The 23,075-nt window shown below is 41.3% G+C and overlaps 2 protein-coding genes across 3 annotated transcripts in view; both read right to left on the bottom strand.

Moving 5' to 3' along the window:
• Positions 1–2,042, bottom strand: part of LOC106808765 (DNA-directed RNA polymerase I subunit RPA49-like) — a 13,347-nt gene extending 11,305 nt beyond the window's left edge. The window contains exons 1-4 of one of the 2 annotated variants that reach the window (XM_014811610.1): positions 1,972–2,042; positions 946–1,015; positions 522–640; positions 181–257 (exon numbers count right to left, since the gene is read on the bottom strand). In XM_014811610.1, the coding sequence (XP_014667096.1) occupies positions 181–257; positions 522–640; positions 946–1,015; positions 1,972–1,983 (278 nt within the window). In that variant the 5' untranslated portion in view covers positions 1,984–2,042. Of the gene's footprint in view, positions 1–180; positions 258–521; positions 641–945; positions 1,016–1,133; positions 1,226–1,971 lie in introns of those variants that run through there. The other variant, XM_014811611.1, reaches the window with a different exon arrangement.
• A 6,036-nt stretch (positions 2,043–8,078) lies between these two features.
• On the bottom strand, positions 8,079–22,826 carry LOC106808758. Its single transcript, XM_014811600.1, has 42 exons — positions 22,753–22,826; positions 21,496–21,626; positions 20,995–21,168; positions 20,410–20,658; positions 20,108–20,302; positions 19,635–19,919; positions 19,302–19,510; positions 19,015–19,211; positions 18,780–18,913; positions 18,460–18,657; positions 18,210–18,349; positions 17,952–18,111; positions 17,716–17,805; positions 17,455–17,583; positions 17,135–17,266; positions 16,813–17,028; positions 16,548–16,712; positions 16,176–16,330; positions 15,847–16,062; positions 15,471–15,732; positions 15,174–15,374; positions 14,800–14,982; positions 14,106–14,230; positions 13,829–13,982; positions 13,500–13,645; positions 13,240–13,393; positions 12,977–13,087; positions 12,732–12,878; positions 12,494–12,620; positions 12,280–12,400; positions 11,996–12,183; positions 11,759–11,841; positions 11,143–11,324; positions 10,749–10,878; positions 10,521–10,648; positions 10,167–10,298; positions 9,856–9,978; positions 9,418–9,545; positions 9,103–9,178; positions 8,859–8,985; positions 8,620–8,748; positions 8,079–8,519 (listed from the first exon to the last, which is right to left on the bottom strand). Exons 1-42 carry the CDS (start codon positions 22,770–22,772, stop codon positions 8,440–8,442), a joined length of 6,432 nt encoding a protein of 2,143 aa, XP_014667086.1. The 5' UTR covers positions 22,773–22,826; the 3' UTR covers positions 8,079–8,439.
• Positions 22,827–23,075: the final 249 nt, after the last annotated feature.

The raw sequence follows: 23,075 nt of genomic DNA, 5'->3' as shown, positions 1-23,075 counted from the left end.
TGGACGGACGGACGGATGGACGGACGGACGTACGACGGACGACGACCCATGGCAATAGCTTAGCTTGACGATGTCAAGGTGAGCTAAAAACATACATCACCTAAGGCTATATCTGTAATCAACAGGGTATAGGAAACATGTTACTTCTACTGCTGAGTATACTGTTGTATCCAAACATACCTGGAGAGCTCCAATTCTTTGTAGGCACCATCACTTTCGTTAATTCCAATGTATTGTGTTCTATCCGTCTCTGCTACCTGTGCATGGAAACATATGCACTAGAGCCACTACACTTGCAACCACAGACATGTATGTGAGGTCGGATTCTGGCTCCACTTCACAACACAAAAATGTGTAGCTTGACACTGACTACAACGTAAGCTCCAATTAATTACTATATTTAGTTAGACGCAAATGTAAAGAAATGTTTTATAAGTTTATAATGTTTTACATGTTTTCAAATGCTTAGAATGCTTACAAGTATGAACACCTCATACAAAGTTGCTAATTAAAATACCAACCAGTTGTCTTTTCCTTTTTACACCTTTTTCTTGGCTGGTGCTTTTAAAATATCCAAAAGCTGGCGGTTTCTTACAGATACCAGACTTATCGTATCTAAGTTTTCCATTGCTGAAACTAGCTGTGCACAAAACAATACTTAAATTATTGTACAATTAAGTATCATATAAAAACAAGAAGAAGCAATTGCATAAGTAATCTCTAGAACTTATCAACACTGTAAAAGATAGTTATTCTCTGATGGGATAATCCAACAGATATTGCACATGTCTACACATAGGTACCCAAGTATAAGTAAACAAGGTTAGCATTATTTACTAATCATAACGTCCAAGGATTCAAATTACGGAGTCCACTAAACTGTTATAGGCACAGGTTTAGCACATGGAGATACTTATATCATGTTATTTTTAGTAAACAACTTACCAAGCAGTATTGGACTGCAACTGCTCATCAGCTCAACCTGACAGATGCTTTCAGTTTCACACATAGCTGTCTGTAAATAGAACAAAACAACCGTCACAATGACAATAATCAACTGAACTATAACTTAAATAATGGTATAGTACATACACCATAAATCAACTATGAGACAGAATCATGCTCCTGAGTACCTCTAATCCACCTCCTCCAAGTTATTGTTGTTCCAGCAGTTGTGCTGTGCAAACCTCTACTGCTTAAACCTTTATTCTCCATTTTTTCTCCATGACCCATGCTGTCTATGGTCGTACACACACTAGTGACCACTGGTCGGCGTGCTTGGGGGGTGGTACGGTCCATGGTTGGGGGGTGTTAGGGGCCGTGCTTGGAGGTGTTAGGGGCCGTGCTTGGTGGTGTTAGGGGCCATGCTTGGGGGTGTTACGGGCCGTGCTTGGTGGTGTTAGGGGCCGTGCTTGGGGGTGTTAGGGGCCGTGCTTGGTGGTGTTAGGGTCCGTGCTTGGGGGCGTTAGGGCCCGTGCTTGGGGGTGTTAGGGGCCATGCTTGGTGGTGTTAGGTACCGTGCTTGGGGGTGTTAGGGTCCGTGCTTGGCAACGTCACGTGATTGGGCCTGTGGGTGCTCCAGGGTGCGTGACTATAGGATTGGGCCCCAACTTCTTGGATACAATAATGTAACCTAACAAGGCTAGAGTTGAGTAGATACAATAATGTAACCCAACCCTACTCTTGTTGAGTTACATTACCGTGGGCTATTGTATCTATGTATGACTTCCATACTCGAGTCATGATACTGATTACCCCTGTGTGCTCGTGAGTGTGCAGTGCAGTGCAAAATATGACAAACAAAACTAACAATAGTGTGAAATTTACACGAATATTGAGTGTAATAGAGTTGACGCGTGGTGTGCTCTAGCTTAGTAATTCGTCTCGATAATTTCGCAATATATTATAAGAGTTATTAGTAAACGCCGTTTAAATGTTTATCACTACGATAAATGGATGAACCGAACTTACGGGGGCAGCCATTTTTAATCTCGACCTTTCGCGCGAGAATTCTCACGGTCGCATACCAAGTTACCAACACATTATTACAATGTATACATAATTACAATGTATGTACAATGATCAATTAGGCGCTGCTCGAGTTCATGAGCTATTTATCCACACAGACACAGGCACTTGGAACGTCTCAATCAAAAAAAATAATGGTAAATAAACACGAAATGTATTTACTACCTACCAAAGTCTCTACTCGAGAAATCAACTCGGGCTCTGGCATCTCAGTGGGCCCCCAGGAGTCCCAACCATGTACATATAGGCAAGAGTAGATAAATAACATGTTATTTATCTACTCTTGATATAGGCTATAGCCCTCATATAGATAGTAGAAATACTTTGTTAAGTAGAATAACGGTAGAGGAGGTGCGGCTTAGAATTAAGCTAAGTAAGACGAGGTACCAAATGAATTTCTAAAGTTTGGAGGAAATTCCTAGTCAAAGCACTAACGGTCCTCTTTAATAAAATTCTACAGTCACTGGAGTTCCCAGATTCATGGAAGAAATCAAAAGTATCATTAGTCTATAAGGGTAAAAACTTGCGATGACTCCAGCTTTCTTGCCAAAACTACAAGACGATTGCCGTTAACGATAGCAACGTGAGTACAGTTATTTATGGGAATTTATTAGAGATCGACTGGAAAAATTGTAGGAAGACTCAAAGTATTGTTGGGAGAGGTTCACAGAATGCGTGTCAGCGAGGCATCCGGTGCCGGCCGAGATAATTATATTCCTATTGTCTGTTGTGTGTGATGTGTCGTGTGTTGGTCGTGCTGTGCTGTGTTTTTCTTTGTGTGTGTGTGTGTGTTGTGGTGTTGTGGTGTGTGTGGCCTGCTGTGTGTTGTATGTAGTGTGTGCTGTGGTGTGTGTAGTGGGTGCGTGTGTGTGTGTTTGTGTGGGTGGCGTGTGTGGTGTTCTGTGTGCTGCGGGGTGTGTTGTGTGTGAACGTGTGTGTCTGTGTGTGTTGCTGTGTGCTGTGTCGCTGTGTGTTGTGTGTGTGTGTGGTACTTCTGAGGCTGTGCTGTGTGTGTGTACGCGTGTCGAGTCGGTTGTAGTGTATGTGTGGTGTGTGTCTTATGGTGTCCTGTGGTCTGATGTGGCGCGGCTGTAGTGTATGCGTCGATGAATATGTGCTGTGTAGGTGTGTGCTTTATGCGCGCGCGCGTGTGGATTAGCTTGTCCGTTTCATGCGTGTGTACCGTGTGCTGTGGTGTGGTGTGTGGTTGTGCGTGTTTATGCATCAGCGCGCCGCGTTGTGGCGTGTGTCGCGCGCGCGTTGTGTGCTCCTGATGTGTGCCGTGTGTGTTCGTGTGTGTTGCTGGTGTTGCGGTGTCGTCCGGTGCCTCGTGCTGGCGATGACGTGGGTTGTGTGTGTCCTGTGTGTGCGGTAGCGTCGGGTGTGCGTGTCAGTGTATGTGCTTTGTGTGATGCGTGTGTGATGTGTCTCCTCTTGTGTTTATTGCGCTCTACGTGCCGGCCGTGTGTGGCGGTCGGCTGTGTATTGTGTTTTGTGTTTGTGTATGCGTGGTGTGTGTTATATGCGGCGGCGGCCGTGTGTGTGGATGTGTTCTTCTTTTATTTCTTCTTTACTCTTTTTCTTTTTTTCTTTGCTGTTTGTGTCTTATGTCGGTGTGTCGTGTGTGTGGGTCTGCTGCTGTGTGTAATTTCCTTGTGTGTTGTGTGGTGTTGTGTATGTGTGTGTGTGTTCACTGCCGCTGTCGTGGTGCTGTAGTGCCTGTGCAGTGCGTGTCGTGTATGGGTGTTGTGTGCTGTCTATGTGTGTGTGTTCTATGTGCGCGTGTAGTATGTCTCAAACGCTTTTGCCTTCTGTCAGTCTCTTCTCTGCCGCGTTGGTACATGGTTGTAAAACACCCCGCGTATGTGGTGGTGGTGTGTGTTTTATGCGCGACGCGCGTGTTTATTGTGTTTAGCGTGTGCTGTGTGTTGTATGGGTGTTCGTGTGTGTGTGTGTGTGTGTGTTGTGCTGTGTGTGTGGTGTGTGTCGCTGTGTGTGTGTTTAATGCGCCCGCGCTCGCGGTGTCCTCTTCGACTCGCCATGTGTGTGTGTGCAGCCCGCGCGTTGTGTGTTTGGGGTGTGTGTGTTGTAGTGGTCCTGGGTTGCGCCTGTGCTCGCTGTGTGTGTGTGCGTGAACCGCACCCTTATCTCTCCCGTGCCAGTGCGTGCGTGTGTGTGTGTGCTGTGGTGCGTGTAGCGTCTAGTGTGATGGCGTGTAGTGTATGTGTTTGTGTATGCGTGGTGGTGTGTGTTTATGCGGCGGCGGCGCGTGTGTTGTATGTGTTTGTGTTTGTGTATGCTGCTTGTGTGGGCTGTGTTTATGCGCGCGCGCGGTGTGTGGATGTGGTTTGTGTTTGTCTATGCGTGTGTGTGTGTGTGTGTATGTGTGGTGTGGTGTGGTGTGGTGTGGTGTGTGTTTATGCACCGCGCGCGCTGCCCTGGTGGGTGTGTGCGCGCGATTGTTGTGTGTGGTGTTTGCATGTGTGTGTATGTGTTGTGTGTTGTGTGTTGGTGTGTATGTGGTGTGTTGCGTGTGTGTGTGTGTGTGATGGGTGGTGTTGTGTGTGTGTGTATGTGTAAGCAGAACGTTCTGCACCACCTTATGACTGTGCATGCGTGGACTTAGTATCTCATAAATTAACCCAATGCTTCAGCAGGTGTCGTAACACATGTAATGGAAAACCATTAAACCTTAAATTCCTTTGGACTTCAACAAAGTTATACTTGGTGGATAGCGAGATAAATTATCTAGGGATCGATCTAAAAAGCAATAGTTTGTAATGGGTTGGTGAAACTGGTGGAGTCTTACTTACTAAAACAATGAATCAAACGATAAGTATACGGATTTGTTTTTTGGGAATCGGATTGGGAATTAGCATCTAATGCTAGTTTGAAGCAGGGCTTTGCCTTGTTATCACCATCCTGGTTCGGGCATTGTTTATCAAGAATTATCTACTAGGCCCTTCGTAACCCAGGCCATAATGGATTTGTTGCATCTGAGGTAAATAGCTTGCGGGAGTTATATCGCGCAATGATGTGCGTTCCTGCCTAGCAGAGACATAGCAGTTATAAAATGGAAAGTATTTTGAGCATTGCCGCAGGTACTTCTGCAGAAAATTTTCGAATGGTTTTTGCGAGAAAACAGAAATCTCCGAAATTCAGTATTCTCAAATAAGCGCGATAGATGAGCCACAGGGGTCTATAAAACACTGAAAGCAATGAATTCTGCAGCAACAGTATCTGAAACAAGTTTACCTGGTAAAGCATCTAGTGACAATTTCGATAAAACTGCTTACAACAGCATGAGGATGATTACTACGGAAAAAAAGCCAAGAAGAATACAGGGGAGCATAGCCTTCGAAAGTATATTCTTATAGCTTTCAATAGATATTGGGTGGGTAGGAGCTTTTGCAAGCCAATTGCACAGTGCCTGGCCACTGAGCGTATACAAATGAAGCCTAGTTATTTAAGATAAACCAGGCTAGGAACTGTCACTGCTCCTACCGGCACTAGAACAGGATTAAACCAGCTGGGAAGGGATGTTTACTAGGGGTCACCTCTCTATGGGGATGGAGAGTATTAGAGGCGGAGATGCGGGATGGTCAACTTTTGAGAGAGAGAGCCAAAAAAGTAAATTAAATATTGGGGCAGGATAAAATAATGAAATAGTAACGTAAGTAAACAGGATAGGCGGAAGCAATGGAATGGGCGAATTCAGATTCAGACTTTGGAGAGGAGAACTAGTTCCTCATAACAAAGCTTTGACTCGGATCAGGAGTCAAGACAAAGAGTTAACGGGGGGCTATAAGAATGGAAATGTTAGAGTGGATAAGAGCCAATTAAACAGAGTGTACGTACTACGAATGGAAAAAAGGATAGAAAACCAAGATTCGCTAGGATTGTATAAAGGAAAAAGGCGCCTGGTAACGAGTCCTTTTATGATAATAGACTTGGAAAGTAGCCTACTGCTCATTTCAAAGCAGCGGCGCTGCCCGCACGCTCTCCATTTCCCCGTGCTTGCCACTAGAAATAACGCACTAGACATGCGGGCAGAGTGAATAGATAAATGCTTAATTTGTGGGAGAGGAAGTTGGCAGACCCTGGCAGCACTATTTTACTAGAGATGTCCCTGTTATGAAACATAGTTTTTTTAATAAATATGATTAAAAACGTAGAAACATTGAGGCAACAGAACCTCACAGACATGCAGGAGGAGCCCTCTCTAAAACTCTCCTGGGGTTAGGGTAGCAGCGCAGTCCTTATTACTTATATTTAGCTTACTAACACAGTACCTGGAGATACTTTGGGGAGCTAGATCAGCTGCACTCACAAATCTATAAGGGGATACGAAATTCTTCTCTCTTTTTTTTCTTTTTTTTTTGTAGTGAAATACCGATTTAAAGGTTTCCAGTCATACATACATACCAGGAGCGTATAATGACAAATATTTGTCATTATACGCTCCTGATACATACATACATACTCGTTTCGCCTTTATGCGACAAAACTGCCTGAGTAAATGCGCTTCAAATGCGCCATCTGCAACACCACATAGTACACCGCCACCGTCCGCACGCCGCTTGTGCATAAACAACAAGAATAATAGAGTAAAAGAAGAAGAAGAATGCGAATAGAAGAAGAATAGTAATAGAAGACGAAAAGACTATTATCTTGTTGTTTGTGCACAGGCGGGTGCGTGGCGGGTTTGCGCATATATCGGTAAGAGTAAGATAATTGTCCTAATTGTATATAGCGGCCCATTCTGTCCTATTATATATAGCGGGCTTATTAAATGTGTTCCTACTCGTATAAATAGCCGGCCATCATTAATTTTCCTACTCGTTATATATAGCGGCATATTAATTGTCCTACTCGTATATATAGCGGCATATTAATTGTCCTACTCGTATATATAGCGGCATATTAATTGTCCTACTCGTATATATAGCGGCATATTAATTGGGTCCTACTCGTATATATAGCGGCATATTAATTGTCCTACTCGTATATATAGCGGTATATTAATTGTCCTACTCGTATATATAGCGGCATATTAATTGTCCTACTCGTATATATAGCGGCATATTAATTGTCCTACTCGTATATATAGCGGTATATTAATTGTCATACTCGTATATATAACGGCATATTAATTACCATACTTGTATATATAGCGGCATAATAATTGGCCTACTCGTATATATAGCGGCATATTAATTGTCCTACTCGTATACATAGCGGCATATTAATTTTCCTACTTGCATCAGTGCGATTTTCATAATTTAATTATAGGCCTATATAGCGGCATATTAATTGTCATACTCGTATATATAGAGGCATATTAATTGTCCCACTTGCATCAGTGCGATTTTTATAATTTAATTGTATATAGCGGCATATTAATTGCGTCCTACTCGTGTATAGAGCGCCATATTAATTGTCCTACTTGCAGCAGTACGATTTTTATAATTTAATTGTACTAACCAATATTGTAAATAATTGTGTAATTAATAAAAAAAAAATAGTAAAAATATTGTAAAATTTCTATTTTATACATTATTACATTTCCACGTCATTACATCGTTAGCAAGTTTCAATTACCAGTTGCTCAATGTTGTCTGTAGGAGTGTGGGTTCACTTAGGATGGGAGATATATCTCAGCTAACCACTGAGGCAGTCTTGACATGAGTAATAAAAAGTATTCACTCTGTGATAACAGGGACAATATGAAGTAAGCAGTAACACCATTTTGATTTAGTAAAACGTGTTTAATTGAATGTAAACATAACAATTAATGCAAAAATATATAATCAATTTATCACAATTATACTTTTAGTTAGTAGTGTAAATAAATTATGGTAATACTTTTTAGCTGCTAATATGAATCAATTATGGTAATACATTTTAGCTGCTAATATGAATCAATTATGGTAATACATTTTAGCTGCCAATATAAATAAATTATGGTAATACATTTTAGCTGCTAACATGAATAAATAATTTTTTGCTAATGCTTTAGTTACTATAATCTCAATTTTTTTCTTCGGATATTTGCAGTTACCATAGGCTTAAATACTAAACATAAAAATAACTGGTAAGTATAGTACTAAAATCACAATTATACTCTTAGTTAGTAGTGTAAATAAATTATGGTAATACATTTTAGCTGCTAATATAAATCAATTATGGTAATACTTTTTAGCTGCTAATATAAATAAATTATGGAAATACATTTTAGCTGCTAATATAAATAAATTATGGTAATACACTTTAGCTGCTAACAGAATGCTTTCGTTACTATAATCTCAAATAATTTTTTTTTCAGATATTTGTAGTTACCATAGGCTTAAATACTAAACATAAAAATAACTGGTAAGTAAGTACTAAAATTTTATCACAAAATCAATAATACTAAAATCCGTTGTTGGGCAGTAGTTCCAGAAGATCCAAAAGATTGTGAGCATCGCATGAAGTAGATGGTATAGGCTTGCCTAGAAAACAACAATATCGATGCATAATACTGATAACCATGCTCGTTGACCAAGCTGTACATTACTCCAACATCTCCACTAAAATTATGCTAATATGTACCTTTAGTTTCAACCTTCAGAAAGTCCGAGCTCCCAGTAACGAAGATGTTATCGTTGAAGTCTCCGTCTACTGCCACGGCGATGAAGCTAGCAACGTCTGGGATCGTGAATACAGACACTCCGACACACTCTGAATGTATAAAATGTCATGTTTACCATTTTGAATGTCGATCGGCATGTGTAGTGAAAACAGAATTGTCCGAATAAAAAACGGTCTTTAAGATTACAACTTGAACTTACTGTAGTTGACACTCAGCTGCATATTTGGGAGGAAGTACGATGAACCACCAAGCTTGTACACTTGGATACTCTGATCAAAATCCCCATTCACTGCAAACATGTATATCTCTCCATCCATTAAGGTTGCCTGAAAATTAGAGAAAACACTGGTTTCCAAATCATATTATAACATATCTCTGCAACACTTTTGTTAAGCGAATGACAACTGTATTCACGTTAGCGCATAGCAACAGGGTTAGCTTACCGCTTCCACGTCCACAGTGCTAGGAATATCTATTGCCTGCTTCAGCACAAATGGAAATGGCAAATTTCCATTATATCTGCAAATAAATTTTACAATAAAATAGGTTTAGTTCTTCTGCTGGACTCCATACTGGACACCCGGTATTATTATCATCAGGAGTCTATCAATAGACTTGATAGACTCGATCGATAGATAGACATTGATAGACTCTTGTTATCATGTAACATCCTGGCATATACCTACATACGCCATAACAGGCATTTTGTCTACTAACTCTCCCTACTGGGCATGTGATCTAGTTGTAGAGGTACGTACTCGTAGACATCCGTGTTTGCGGTCACGCCAGTGCTGGCAGCCTGGGAGTTGGCGAGCACCAGTAACACACCAGTGGCTGTCGTAACAAACACTGCGTCCACACAGCTGATCGTCGGTAGCTGGTAATCCTACAGGGATGGTAAACACGAAACTCATCTCTCTTCCAAAGCCATGCATGTAAGCCTACTGCAGTGCCCGCGGAACGGGGGGGGGGCCTAAGGGGGCTCGAGCATCCAAACTTTTTTGACGCCACAAAATTAAATGAGAGATCGAGAGAGAGCGCGCGTGTGCACAGGCGCTATCACAAAATCGCTCTACTGGATCGTAACAAATTGAGCACCCCAACTTCAAAAACCGTTTAGCGACGCCTGTAAACTGCATCATCTCACGCAACTCACCCACGTTAGCATTCCAAGTCGGTACGCCAATTATACTTACGTCAAAAGTGTCGTTTATGTTGTTCCAGTAGTACACAATGCTGTGCGTCTGGTAGCCCACGCTCGAGTGATACTTGTTTGCAAATGCGATATGTAGTATTCCATCGATAGATGTTGCATCCACCTGAAGTAGTTTTGTTCACAATCAAGCAATTATAATGACAGCAGACGACCTTTCTCAACCATTTAAATGGTTAAGCGTGTCGACACAATATGGTTCTTTTTTCAAATGTTTTATGAAGATGACAAATACTTGGTGAATCTACCATTTGTTTTACCTTACCTACACATGCGAATGGTTGTTTAACATACCTTAACCGCGCCATAGGTTTCAAGATCCCACGTTTCGTTGAACTTTCCAGCTTCATCTGTCATGCAGTATAGTCGAGAGGGAATGACCATACTCCCATTAATTGGATTGAAGTTATTGGCAACAGCCAAGCACTGAAATGCACATTCATTCATGATCTCATTTATAATTAATTAAAAGGAGTTAACATACGGCCAGTGTGAATGATTATAAATAATTATTTGCAACTACTCTCAGCACATCGTAAACTCCTCTTATCCCATTCATATTATATTTATTTCATATCATTATTTTATATCATATATTATTTGATTCTTATAGCACATTCAACAGGTGTCAATGAGCGTCATTCGCACCTGCTTGCCATTCCATGGGAATGCCTTCAGACCAAGAGGCATGGTAGCAGCCAGACTCTGCCACAGGTTAAATGTTAATGTGTCGGCATTGTATTTATACACCTGGACATACGACACGGCAGCATCGCCTAAAAATAAAATTTAAAATTATACAGTAATAAAACAAGGCGTGGGGAGTCAAACTACATTCGTTGCTGAAGCACGTTTCGAATTCGCATGCACACTCACCACCGAATGCGCTCCGTTTGGTATAGCAAGGGAGGGAGTCGTTGTATAGTGCAGCAAAAGTGACGGCGAGATAGTGATTGTCTTCGAACTCAAAATGGTCCATGACTTCCGCTCCGACGGCTGGTATAGACTGCGATGAGATCATATAATTATTATATTATATCATTAATTATATCATTATGCAGCCCTTCGTTACACAGGCGCCCTAACGTTACATCATACTTACACAACGTTACACCAAGAAGCATACACTTACGCTGAATATTTCGAAGCTGTCGTTAGTCGTGTTGTACTTTAAATGCTCCACTCCACATATACTTACGCCAAATATTTCTAAGCTGTCGTTAGTCGTATTGTACTTTAGAATATTCGACTCTACACAGTATACACTTACGCTGAATATTTCGAAGCTGTCGTTAATGTTGTTGTACTTTAGAATATTCGAATCCACACAGTCGATGCTCTTGACGGACATTGCGACGTAGTGCTCTCCGTTCATTACGAATGGTGTGAAGCTACGCAGCGTGTCCGCATAGCTGGAGAACCCTCGTACAAAGCTGATGATCCTGCCAGATTCTGCGAGAGGAAAATATAAATTCGAAAAACATATCGCGTTGCGAAACCTATTGTATAGCATAGAGATAGTAGATTGCTAGATAAATAAGAGCAAGATAATAAATGACGACTGGATTATTGCCGACATTATTAGTCCTCGTAGACATTCCGAATAGAGGTGACAACAGTAATTAGTTATTAGTAACTATAGGATGAATAATGGGGCTAGTGGTAATAAACTAGGAGAGCCTCGTCTCCGCGTCAGTCTCCGAGTGAGTCTCCTATCATTACTGACGTGCGGTGGCCACAGTCTACCTGTGATGACATCCCCCTCCACACACGCACGCACACGCACGCACGCACACGCATGCACGCACGCACACACACACACGCACGCACACGTGCAGGCACGCGCACGCACGCAATCGTGAACCAGAGGGCGTTGCTGTTCTCACCATTCAGCGCTCCCGACATGTCCTCCAAGGCTTCGCACTGATTGTTGAGGCTGTCTATAATGGAGGACAGGTTGTAATCCTCCCTGTACGAGGAAAAACAACACTTGTGAGTCATTCCTGTGTACGCATCAAGTCAGACCCGGTGAGACCAAAGTTAAACATGAGAAAACACAAAGCGTGGCCACTGTTGTGGTTACGTGAATTTGATTGAGGAAATTAAATTGTGTACATGCGTACAGGATCATTTGGACATCACTTGTGATGTCAACACCATTTAGTAGTCCATTAATCTGTATATTGTTGAACAGTGGTGCGCTGCTGAACGTCACTTCTTCTAGCAATGTCTGCAGAGTGCCGTTCTTGTTGCTTAGCAGGGCCATCTCTCCGACATAAGTTACATTCATGCCATCAACGGTGCCCGCTACCTGTGCAAATAAACAAAGGACATCAGTTACATCTAGAAACTTTGCTTTGCTTTGTTTTGAATCCTATCAACAATCTTTAATCGTATATCAACAAACCTGGAGTTCTGTAGCCGTCACCAGAGTGGAGAATGTATACAAGCCTGTGATATCTTGATCGCCTGACAGCATTAACAAGGTGGCTGCATCTACCATATAACCATCTACGATGTCATCCGCTCTGGAATGAAATGGTATAAATTGAACAACTGAAATGGTCATAACCAAGAAAGACTTTTACGAGGAGCTTTGTGGGTTATAGGTGCACACTTACTGTATATTATTACTGAATGTGACAGTATCAGCAGTGAAGGTCTTGGCGCCTCCTATGGCCGTATCCACGTTCATATTTACTCCATCATCTGCCCACTGTGACACATCAACACCGTGCATAGTTTTTCCTGCAACCATACCACAGACTTATTTGCTGTCACTTATCTGCATTAATCAATAGAATCATTAGAGATGCATCAATGTTTGTCAATCTAACCATCTTTGACGAACTAACATACCATCGTCAAATGTCACATTTCCTGCCGCATTGAAGCCATCTGTGTGGCTAAATGTTTTCGTGCCAGTGAAGACGTTGTCCGCCCCATGTTGCGCAGTATTGTTGGCCACATCTACCCCATCCACGAGGCCACCTACCACCAGGTCAGCTATAACATACAAGTAACCAGTTGGTGAGTGCAAAACGACCACCAAACAAATGATAGAATACATTATACACAAGATATAATTTCATTAAGCTAATTACCTTCAAGAACTGTGGGACCTGTATACGTATGACTGCCAGTTATGGTTTGATCACCTACAATTCTCATCACAGTCATGTCGAAATCTGTGATGTTCACACCATCCACAAGACCTGCAAGCAAAATTTATTGAAAGGCACTGTTAACAGGTATCGTTTGTAGCCATGGCCTTTCATAATTTTGGCAGCAAGATGACAATATACATCATCTAAAATTAATTACATCTAAATATATAATGTAGCTGTGAGCTCAATTAGGACTATACCTCCAACACCGAGAGTGCCTAGATTGAGATATTCAGCAATGACATCAGTGAATGTGACGACTCCTTCAATGTTCTGTGATTGAGTCACACTCACGTAGGTGGAATTCAACGTCTCTACTCTCACATCATCGATCAAGCCATTCACTGTAATGTCCTGCATAGATATCATTATATCAGTATATCAGATATATCAGTAAATACTGCAAATCTCTTTCAAAGATTCTATTATTTTGATTTCACTATGAATTAATCTCACTCACCCCAGTGTAGTTGGCATTGGACAAGAAATAAAAGCCACTCAGTATCTGATCAATATCTGTCTTTCTCACAACACGGCTGTTCACGTTGACTATGTCCACTGTTCCCAGCAAACTCGTTATCAAGACATCCTGAAAGTCTACTCCACCTGGAAGTTGTATAATAGAAGCCTATATATTTACCTTTAGCATTACCTTTAGCTAACCATCCAAGATTACCAAGATTTATAGACTTCGTAAGCAAATATTTACCTTTAGCATAGATGTTAATTACCTTTAGCTAACCATCCAAGATTAGCAAAGATTTATGGACTACATAAGCAAATTCTTACCAGTGAAGAGTGTATGCGCTGATAATGTGGCGCCCTGTGTTCTAGCCGCATCCTCGTAGAGCTGAGCAATGTTCACTCCATCCACATATCCAGTTACTGTGAGGTTTCCCACGGTCTGATTTGCAGTGAAGGTTTTTAATCCGGTGATGGTAACCTGGCAAATGACATTGTGTAAAGCTATAGGTTATCGTCGTATAAAACGAGACGGAAGTAGTACTAATTGCATTACTGGAATACTTATGGGAATAATTTCGAAAAAACATTACAGAATACTCACAGCAATTGTGGTATCAACGTTCTCCTCACTCAGGTCAACGGTATCGACAGTTTTAGATGCAGCTAGTGTGACATCCGTGGCAGTCAGGTTAAGGAATGTAACTGGGCCATAAATAATGGAACCACCTAAAAAAAACAAAAACAATGCATAATTTTGATCACCCCACCGCAATCTACCGCGTGTTCATCATTACAGTTACCTGTCAAAATCACAAGATCCCGGACACAGAAGTCCTCACCTCTGCTAAGTTGCCCTCAATTCATACCCTGCTGAAAAAACACCAGACTAGATGGGCAGGCCACGTCAGTAGAATGCCTGATAATCGCATACCCAAACAGTTGTTGTATGGCGAACTGAGTTCTGGCACGCGCTGAAGTCCTTTATAGCATATCAACACAGCAACATGGGAGCAAACCGCCCAAGATCGCCCAACTTGGCGTTGGCTCATTAGTCTGGGAGCCACACAGGCTGCAGAGAAACGTAAAGCTGATGCAGAGGAAAAGTGACGCCTACGAAAAGAGTGTGCAACCAGCGGTGTTACCTCTGAAACTTCTCATCACACCTGCCCATCTTGTGGGAGACTGTTCAGCAGTGCTCGGATAGGCCTCATTAGCCATCTACGGAAGCACAACAGATGAAACCAACCTTAAGGGGTGTCAGTGGCCATCATCGCTCGCGATGGACACACACATACCTGTCAGTCTCACAGCTTCCGCATTCAGGACTCGGGCATCGACACCATTTATCGTGCCATCAGCTGTGACCACGTTGGGAGCGGTGACATGTTCAAACGTGGTTGCTGCAGTTACAGTCTGTGTTCTACCCTGCTGCATGATCCTAGTATCCCACTCAGTGATGTTTTCACCATCAACAAGACCTAATTAACGAGGGGAATCTTCACTATAAACATTGGCATTTATATTATATATAAAGCATTATATATAATACAATTATATTATATTATATATTGATATAGGTATATTAATAAATAACAGCGAGAACGCCGTATATAAAATAATGTATTGTAATTACCATGCAGTGCTGAGTGCTACTATGTTAAACACTTACCTGTGGATGTCCAAGATTCGATGGTAGTCGTGTCGCTAAAGATTTTCTCACCAGTGACCGTTGAAGCTTGATTGTTAAACACAGCGTCTGCTTCTAGCAAACTAAGGTTTACACCATCAACTAGATCACATGTGATGGTACCCTGGAACTGCAGGTCATGTCTGATAACCTTCGCTCCAGTCACTGTTTGCGAGGAGCCAGCTGTAAAAAGCAGAAGACATTAATTTGCGCCTATAGCCGAGATCCACAAATATGTCCTGCAGATGATGATGTTGATATGTCATAGCTCAAGCTCACCAATAGAAGGACTCTGGTATAACGTGTCAGTTTTCAAGGTCATTGGGTCCTCTCCGTTTAGCAGACCACCGAGAGTCAATGTGCTGACGGTCACGCCTGCTTCTGCAACCATGTCGTTGAAGACGAATGCACTTGGGAGAAACTCGTTTGTGGATAGCTGCACCACGTGTGATGGCATGGTCAAGGCGTTGACCGCCCCAGTGACCGTCAAGTTGCCGAATGTGGTACTCTCTGAAGTGAATGTCTTTTTTCCCATAACAACCTGGAGTGAGAAATGCGTTTAATGAAACTATCCATTCTTAAAAAATGTGGTATTACTGTATCATCAAAAAGTAATTCCAAAACATAATTACAGAAGACAAATGGGTGCATTTACCATTGCCGTGTCCTTTAGAAGTGAATCTGCGACGAATTGTGACAGATCTATGTCACCGACAGTTCCAGTAACCATGAGATTGTTGTCCAACCGGACACCATTGGTGAAGTTCTTCAGACCGGACACTTGGGTGTCAACGTGCGACATAGTCCTTAGGAAGCTTTGGGGCACGGTAGCACCGTTCACGTCTCCCGTCACTTGAAGATTTCCAGCCACCTGTGAAGTAAAGATTGTATCAACGTTATTTCACAAGGATTACCAGTGACGGAGAATTAACCAAGAGTGGCAGCAAAATTTGCTGGTAGCTGGTCTTTATATAACGAACTTACCGTCAGCATGTCCTGAGTAAATGTGAGTGCAACACTGATGCTGGTCGAACTTAGAGAAATGGAGGTACTCGACCACAACGACAGGCTAACATCATCAACCTTGCCACCAACAGTGATTGGGGAACTGAATGTCACATTACTAAAGGTCTTCTCTCCTGTATAAAACAACAAAATCGTTATGTCCGCTCATGCTTGGCTATATATCTTATGTCAAATCGTTAAAAAAAAGTTAAATCGATCTTGTGTTAAATCGTTACGTTAGTTTTGCTAGTATGTTTGGTTAAAAGTCACGGTTTTGTAGCACTGCTAACCTTATGGACTGCTTCCTGATAATCAGATAACTATAACTAATAGGAAAACGCGTGCACGCACCTGGGATTATCTGGTTGCCGACTGTTTTAAGAGCAGAGCTGCTCATTTGTTGAAGATTTACGTCGTTGATAGTTCCTGCTGTCGAACTGCCAATATGAAGGTCACTAGAGAATGTCTTGCTTCCAGAAACGGACTGAGCTTCACCGGACAGCAGAAGGTCTGGTTCTACAGGAAAATGAAAGAAAAACAAAAATATGCAACTGTTGCATCGTTGAGGAGGCATATCACAATTGTTTCCATATGTATATTGAAAACGTATACTTACTGTTAGTGTCAAGGATATCGATGCCATCGATAGACTTCCCAGCCACCATGTTAAGCACACCAAATTGCTGGGATGCGTTGAAAGTCTTTGCGCCAGTTATGGTTTGCAGGGTTGAGTTTAACAATACAACGTGTGCTGGATCAAGACCGGCTAGGGTGTAACCACTTGCCAAGGTTAAACCTGAATCCAGGTCGATGTCACTGAAGCCCATGGATGCTGGAACATTCCAAAAGATGCCACTCAAATGATACCAAAAAAGATCACCAAAAAATATGCCTGCAATTCAAAATGAAATCAGGAACATGCAACGTAATTGTTGTACCTGTAATGGTTTGTGATCCAGCAAGACGAAAAGCACTCGTGTCAAGATCAACGATGTCAACTCCATCTATCAGGCCTGGCAGTGGAACCTCAAGATTGGTGAGCGTCGCTGCACTGCTAAATGTTTTATAACCTAGAAAATGTGCGCAAAGTAGCGCAATATGAGGTCGGCTCTATTCTGTATAGAGTCTAGTCTTCACATATATATATATATATAGATATATATTCTATATATCTGATATTCTGTATATATCTTCTATTTCGTGCATAGTTACTTATCTGGATGAATTACTTCGTGCTTTGGATTAGTTCTATGCCAACCTGTGAATGTTGTGGAGACATTGTAATACACTGCGTCGGTTATCAAGTCGGTGACGTTCACACCATCAACGGTCCCGTCAACTGTCATTGCAGTAGCAGTCAAGGTGGTGTCAATAAATTCCAGTTGACCTATATTAAAATATATTAATAATATAATCATTTATTTATATATAATTAAGTTATAACAATATTTAATAAAATATAATAATTTTCAAGTCCGATGTGCAAACAAAGCGAAGAGCGAATGCCATCCATAGTTACCGGTCACGTGTTGTTCTCCAGAGGTCATCAGAATATCGTTGGAAGAGATCATTCTACTATCTACAGTTCCATCCACTGTGAGCCCACCTCCTACAATGCACGTTACAATACAATGCAGAAACTTGCATAAATCTACCTTATTTTAAATGAAGTTGTGAATTTAGCAAAGCATGCTAGTATCAAGACCCACTTGGAATATCCAGGGTAGAACTGAATATTAATTTAATTGAGATTACCAAAGTCGAGGTCCGCTAGGATTATTTTATCTGCTGTAATATTCATCACTGAACCATCGATCCATGCGATTCTGTCTTGTGCAATAGTGTCCAGTGTTCCAGAGGCAGTAACAGCAGCGTCAAACTGGATATCGCTGAAGTTCATGTCCATGTTGAAGTCCTGCGATCATGAATGCACCAGTGTGTACAGGCAGATAACATGGTTTTTATATAATTTCCACAGCAAAATGAGAAGTAAAATTAAAAGCAACAACATACCTGCTGTTCAACTCCTGTAGCATACACAGCAATTTCACTAAGACGCTCGATGTCAACATTAGTATTGATGGCTGGGGCATAAATGTCACCTTGCACAGAAACTCCTGCATTCGCGTTAACAGCTTGAAACTGCACTGCACCTAAAGAATAGCAAGGAAAACAAATTCAATTGTAATATTCTGCTCTGGTGTTCTTCAGGATTTAGAATGACAGTGAATATGAATATTGTTAGAAATTGTAATTTATTTACCAGCGATAGTTTGCGTGGTCCCATCAGTTCGCAGGCTCCTATCTATGACTGCTTTAACTGCGTCCAAACTGCTATTTGTGGTAACGATGTCTTCCATCATGCCAGGGAAAGTATCAAATTCGCTTTCGTCGAAATGAAGTACGTTGGATTCTATTAAGGGTGCAGTCACGACACTGTCAGGGCTGACCACTATATCTCCTGTTAAAGAAATTGGCAAGAAACTAAACTATAACAAGTGTATGCAATGGTTTTTCTTAAGATGGGTCTGTGGTTTAAGTATGTGGATTTGTGACATCGCTATCAGTAACCAATCAGTATACCTTGGAATGCCAGGCTGCCAGTAAAAATTATGGGATCATCGGTGCTCAGTGCAAGATTCGTAGTATGAAATTCGCCTTCGAGGTTCTTGTAAGCCGAGTTGATTGTATCCCACCTTGACGTCAAAGTATCACACCTGAGAAAAACAAGATCCCATGCTATTATCTGTTACGTTTTATTAAACCTAGCGGTTCGCCCGATATAATATTACATGCAAACCACGTAACGCCTATATACCTTGTTTGATAGACGTCGTACATGTCCTCAATCGGGGAAGTCTTGTTAAAGTTCAATTTATAGGTGTGTGACAGACCGCCACTGTGAGTGACATCTCTGTAGACGCCAGCAATGTGAAGCTCCGCAGTATCACTTGTCGTAAACGCCTGGATTAAGGCTATATTAACCAGTTGGGTATTTGTAGGTGGTGCCGTTATCTGCAAAAAAGATGCATATTTAATTACAAGTCAAAACGTAATGGGCATGAAGGTAACAGCATCGCGCTGAATCGTGACAACGACACACACCTGCTGTTGGGTCAAAGTGAATCTCCATCCATTATATTCGTACAGTCTCAAGCCCTCGATCCGGTCCGCAAACGCCAGAAGAATAGTGTTAGTGTCAGTTAGCAAAGCTTTAACTTTCACTGCCCTAGTTAAACTGAAGCCTTGGAATGGAACGAACACGTAATCCACATACTTGTAAATTACTGATGTAGCCGGACTTTCAACTCCGTCTGTAAAGAAAAGTGATATATATATATAGTATTAATTTCGTCAACACTTGAAGAACAATACATGAATTTGACCCGTTTAGAAGGACTGTAGAATAAAGGTGAAGGTGAATATGTTATAACTCGCCAATTATTTCCATCTCATTAGCAACGGCCAGGAAGAATTCCTTCTTCCCATTTATTTCCACGTGGAAGAATTCAATGTCGGAGGCAGCGTAAGTCGGCAGCATCTGAAAGCTGGTGAAATCCTGCTCATGTGGTTCATAGACGAAGATCTCAGACTCTATAGCTACGTTTCCTCCATCGTCCACATAATTTGCAACAGCCAAATATTGCTTGTCATAGATCGTAAAAGGTTCGATGTCTGTCGCACCGCTGGTCTTCACTCTGTAGGCGCTGTTAAACGCAACATCTGAAAGAATACGATAAAGTGTGAAACAACGAGTTGTACTCTTCCAATCTGAAATCATGAGCCAATATATCCCTAAATAATCATTACATATACAGAATTTTCGTTTGAATTACAGAAATGTTAGTTGTTATGAGAAATACTTGGTATCTATCCACAGCATGAGCAAATTACATCCCGTAGTAACTTGCCTTCCCACCGGTATATGAAGCTGTAAGCTTCTACATCCAACTCTCCGTTGATTTCAGCAGCATATGTCGCAACGGCGAGATGTGTCACACCATGGAATATGAATGACTTTATCTGTGATGCCTTTACTTGTCGAAGACGCTGCACCAGCAACCACTCGTTATCAACATGGGTGTATATTGGTGATCCAGTCCCATCTAGAAAATACCGTGCAAGTGACGTGTTTCAGGATAAGTAACAAGTTTCATCAGGATACGCAATTTACGCATTATCAATGTGTTCCAATCATTCAGTTTAAACTTACCGTTCTTAGCTACGGCGACATACGCCTGACCCGACATGTAAAATGGTTCGATGTCATCAGCATTGCTGTGAACGTCGACCAGGACCTTGCTTAGATTCTCCAACACGCAGCCATGAATAGAGAAGTCGCTATTGCCTATATTGATGACTTGATCGGAAGGAACATCAAATCCACTCAGCGGCGCTATGTCGTGTATGTTAGCGACGGCCATGGTCTCAGTCACCGTGATCGCGTGTAGCTGGAAGTAACCTACAATACGACCTTGTTTTTAGTATTTGCTGCCCACCCGCGTACGCTGCAACGCCAGTAGCAAACCGTTGACAGCATACGTACTAGTACACGTTTGATTGTAGGAAACTCAAACTCAAATAAAATAAAGTAATTGAAACGAGGAAATATAGTCAGAATCAATTCGGTTGCAACCGTATTTCGTTAATATATAACCTGAGGAGGGTAGTCGATCCGCTTTCACTGGACTCCTCCCATAATTCCTGGATTCGTCCACTGAATTTGGATTAACAAGTTTCATTTACACTGTTATACTTTGATGCACATCTATCGACACTACACGATGCTACCACTAACTTCTCTGATCTCTGTACAATGACAGCGGCACATCCCTTTTAGCTATGCTGTGGCCTCCTGCTTCTGTCTCATCATCTACCGCATGTCCCACCGCTCTTTTGTGTAGCAAAAGCTGATCGCGTATGGATTCATCCACACTCCGTTTGAATGCGCTTAATCGCTTCGTGAGCACATCTATAAAATATCGCTTTCATCGGTAAATAACAAGATAACGAAGCGCACGAAATACAGTCGAGGAAGAACGAATTTTGCAGGAACAATTATCTGAACGAGTCCATTTTCATTTCAGTTCATCGGCATTTTTTCGTTCAATTGTATTGTGCTGCTTAAATCGTGTATGCATAGGTCCTTATAGTCGAAATAGTAATTTTAAGCTCACGTGTTCAAACTATTAGAAAACGCGCTATTTCTGGACATTGCCATCTTAATAGTTAACATGACTATGGTTTAGGCGTTGTATACATTGGCATTTTCACGACAATTATTATAAGTTATTCTCACGATCCAGTGATGCTGATCTTTTGCCTATCACTTCAGCTCCGTTGACAAGCTCGGCTACATTTTCTACGGATGCCTGAACATCCATTATCGCTGCATTCATACGGTATAATAGCAGGGCACATGCTAGTAACCTGTAGACAAATAAACAAGAGCGCTTTTGATCCTATTTCTCTTCATCTGGGAAGAATACAAGGCTATAGCATGTGCAGAGATTTGTAGCACTCCTTGCGCAGCGTTATCACAATAACCGCGTCGGCAGTATTGAAATTGTCGTTTCACCAAATCGCTTATTAGACTGAACGCTCAAAACATCCCATATAATGCGTTATTCCAAACGTATCATAATGTCAAGAGCTCATAATAGAAAGCACATAATCGAGCTCATAAATCTTTATTATGAGCTGTTGATAATCTCAAGAGCGTATTAAGAAGGTACTTCTTTCTACGCTCTTGATAATATCAGGAGCTAATAATAACAAATTTGTCATTATTAGCTCCTGATAATATATATATAAGGATTAAGGACTACAGAATTTAAAGCGGAGCCGTATCCTGCGCCAATTGTTGTTGAATGGGAGGTGGGAATAATTTACTAACCTAACAACTCTGGCAATGAAAAAGACATTTCCACAGTTACGTAAAAAAAACTATATACGTATACAAACATGGGATACGATTATGCTGAATTAATGGTTATGTTCTATTATTTATCACAGTTATTTTAGGGGTATTTATACTTCTTATACATTTATCAAACTTTCGCCGACCTGCCAACGGCAGGTTACTGAATTAGAATTAAATACAATAGCTCACGATAACATACATTATACCATGCAACTACACGGATAATTCACATCATACACATGTGATGAACTAATGTACGTCAAAAACGCGCGAAAGAAAAGACAACGAAAATACCAAACTAATTAATTCATCCATATTAAAAGATGTTATCAAAGCTTACAATAATTGCGCACATCGTTTTATCTGAGCGTTAATTGTAAGGCCAAAAACTATGTATATGTAGTGTTCTATAGTAATTACTCCACTTCACACAGTTCACACAGTTAATTGACAGTTGAATTAACTAATGATTATAACTAAACAACTCGGATTTAACACACAGAGGAATAATTTGTAAACACTGTGTGTTTAAGTCAATTGATAAAGGATATAACATAATATAATCAGGAGTGAATAATAATAGGTAATAATCTATGATTCACTCTTGACATAATCATATGTTCACGCACGTACCTGGTGGTGTAAACAATCATTGCATCAGTGTGCGTCAGGTCCGTGCCGCTACGTGCTGGTAACTGAGATAGCTGGGCAGTTTGCTGCGAGCCTGCCGTATAAACACGAACTTATGAACACTGCTCCCACGTGACCATCCGCGCCACGCGTAGTAGGCGGTGACCACGCGTGCGGGCATAACCTTGGCCTTTGAATCACTTCAACCTGGCTTTAAATTTTCATCTAGGAAACATTTTGCATCACTGCTACAGTATGAGCTAACAAACACTGAATCCAACCACTATATTATGAAAGTTCAAGTTAGTTGGGTAGATATATAGTTA

Source organism: Priapulus caudatus, unplaced genomic scaffold, assembly GCF_000485595.1.
Source record: "Priapulus caudatus unplaced genomic scaffold, Priapulus_caudatus-5.0.1 Scaffold302, whole genome shotgun sequence".
Classification (NCBI taxonomy): Eukaryota; Metazoa; Priapulida; class Priapulimorpha; order Priapulimorphida; family Priapulidae; genus Priapulus; species Priapulus caudatus.
Note: the sequence above shows the minus strand (reverse complement) of the source record. Positions and strands in the feature narration are given on the sequence as shown.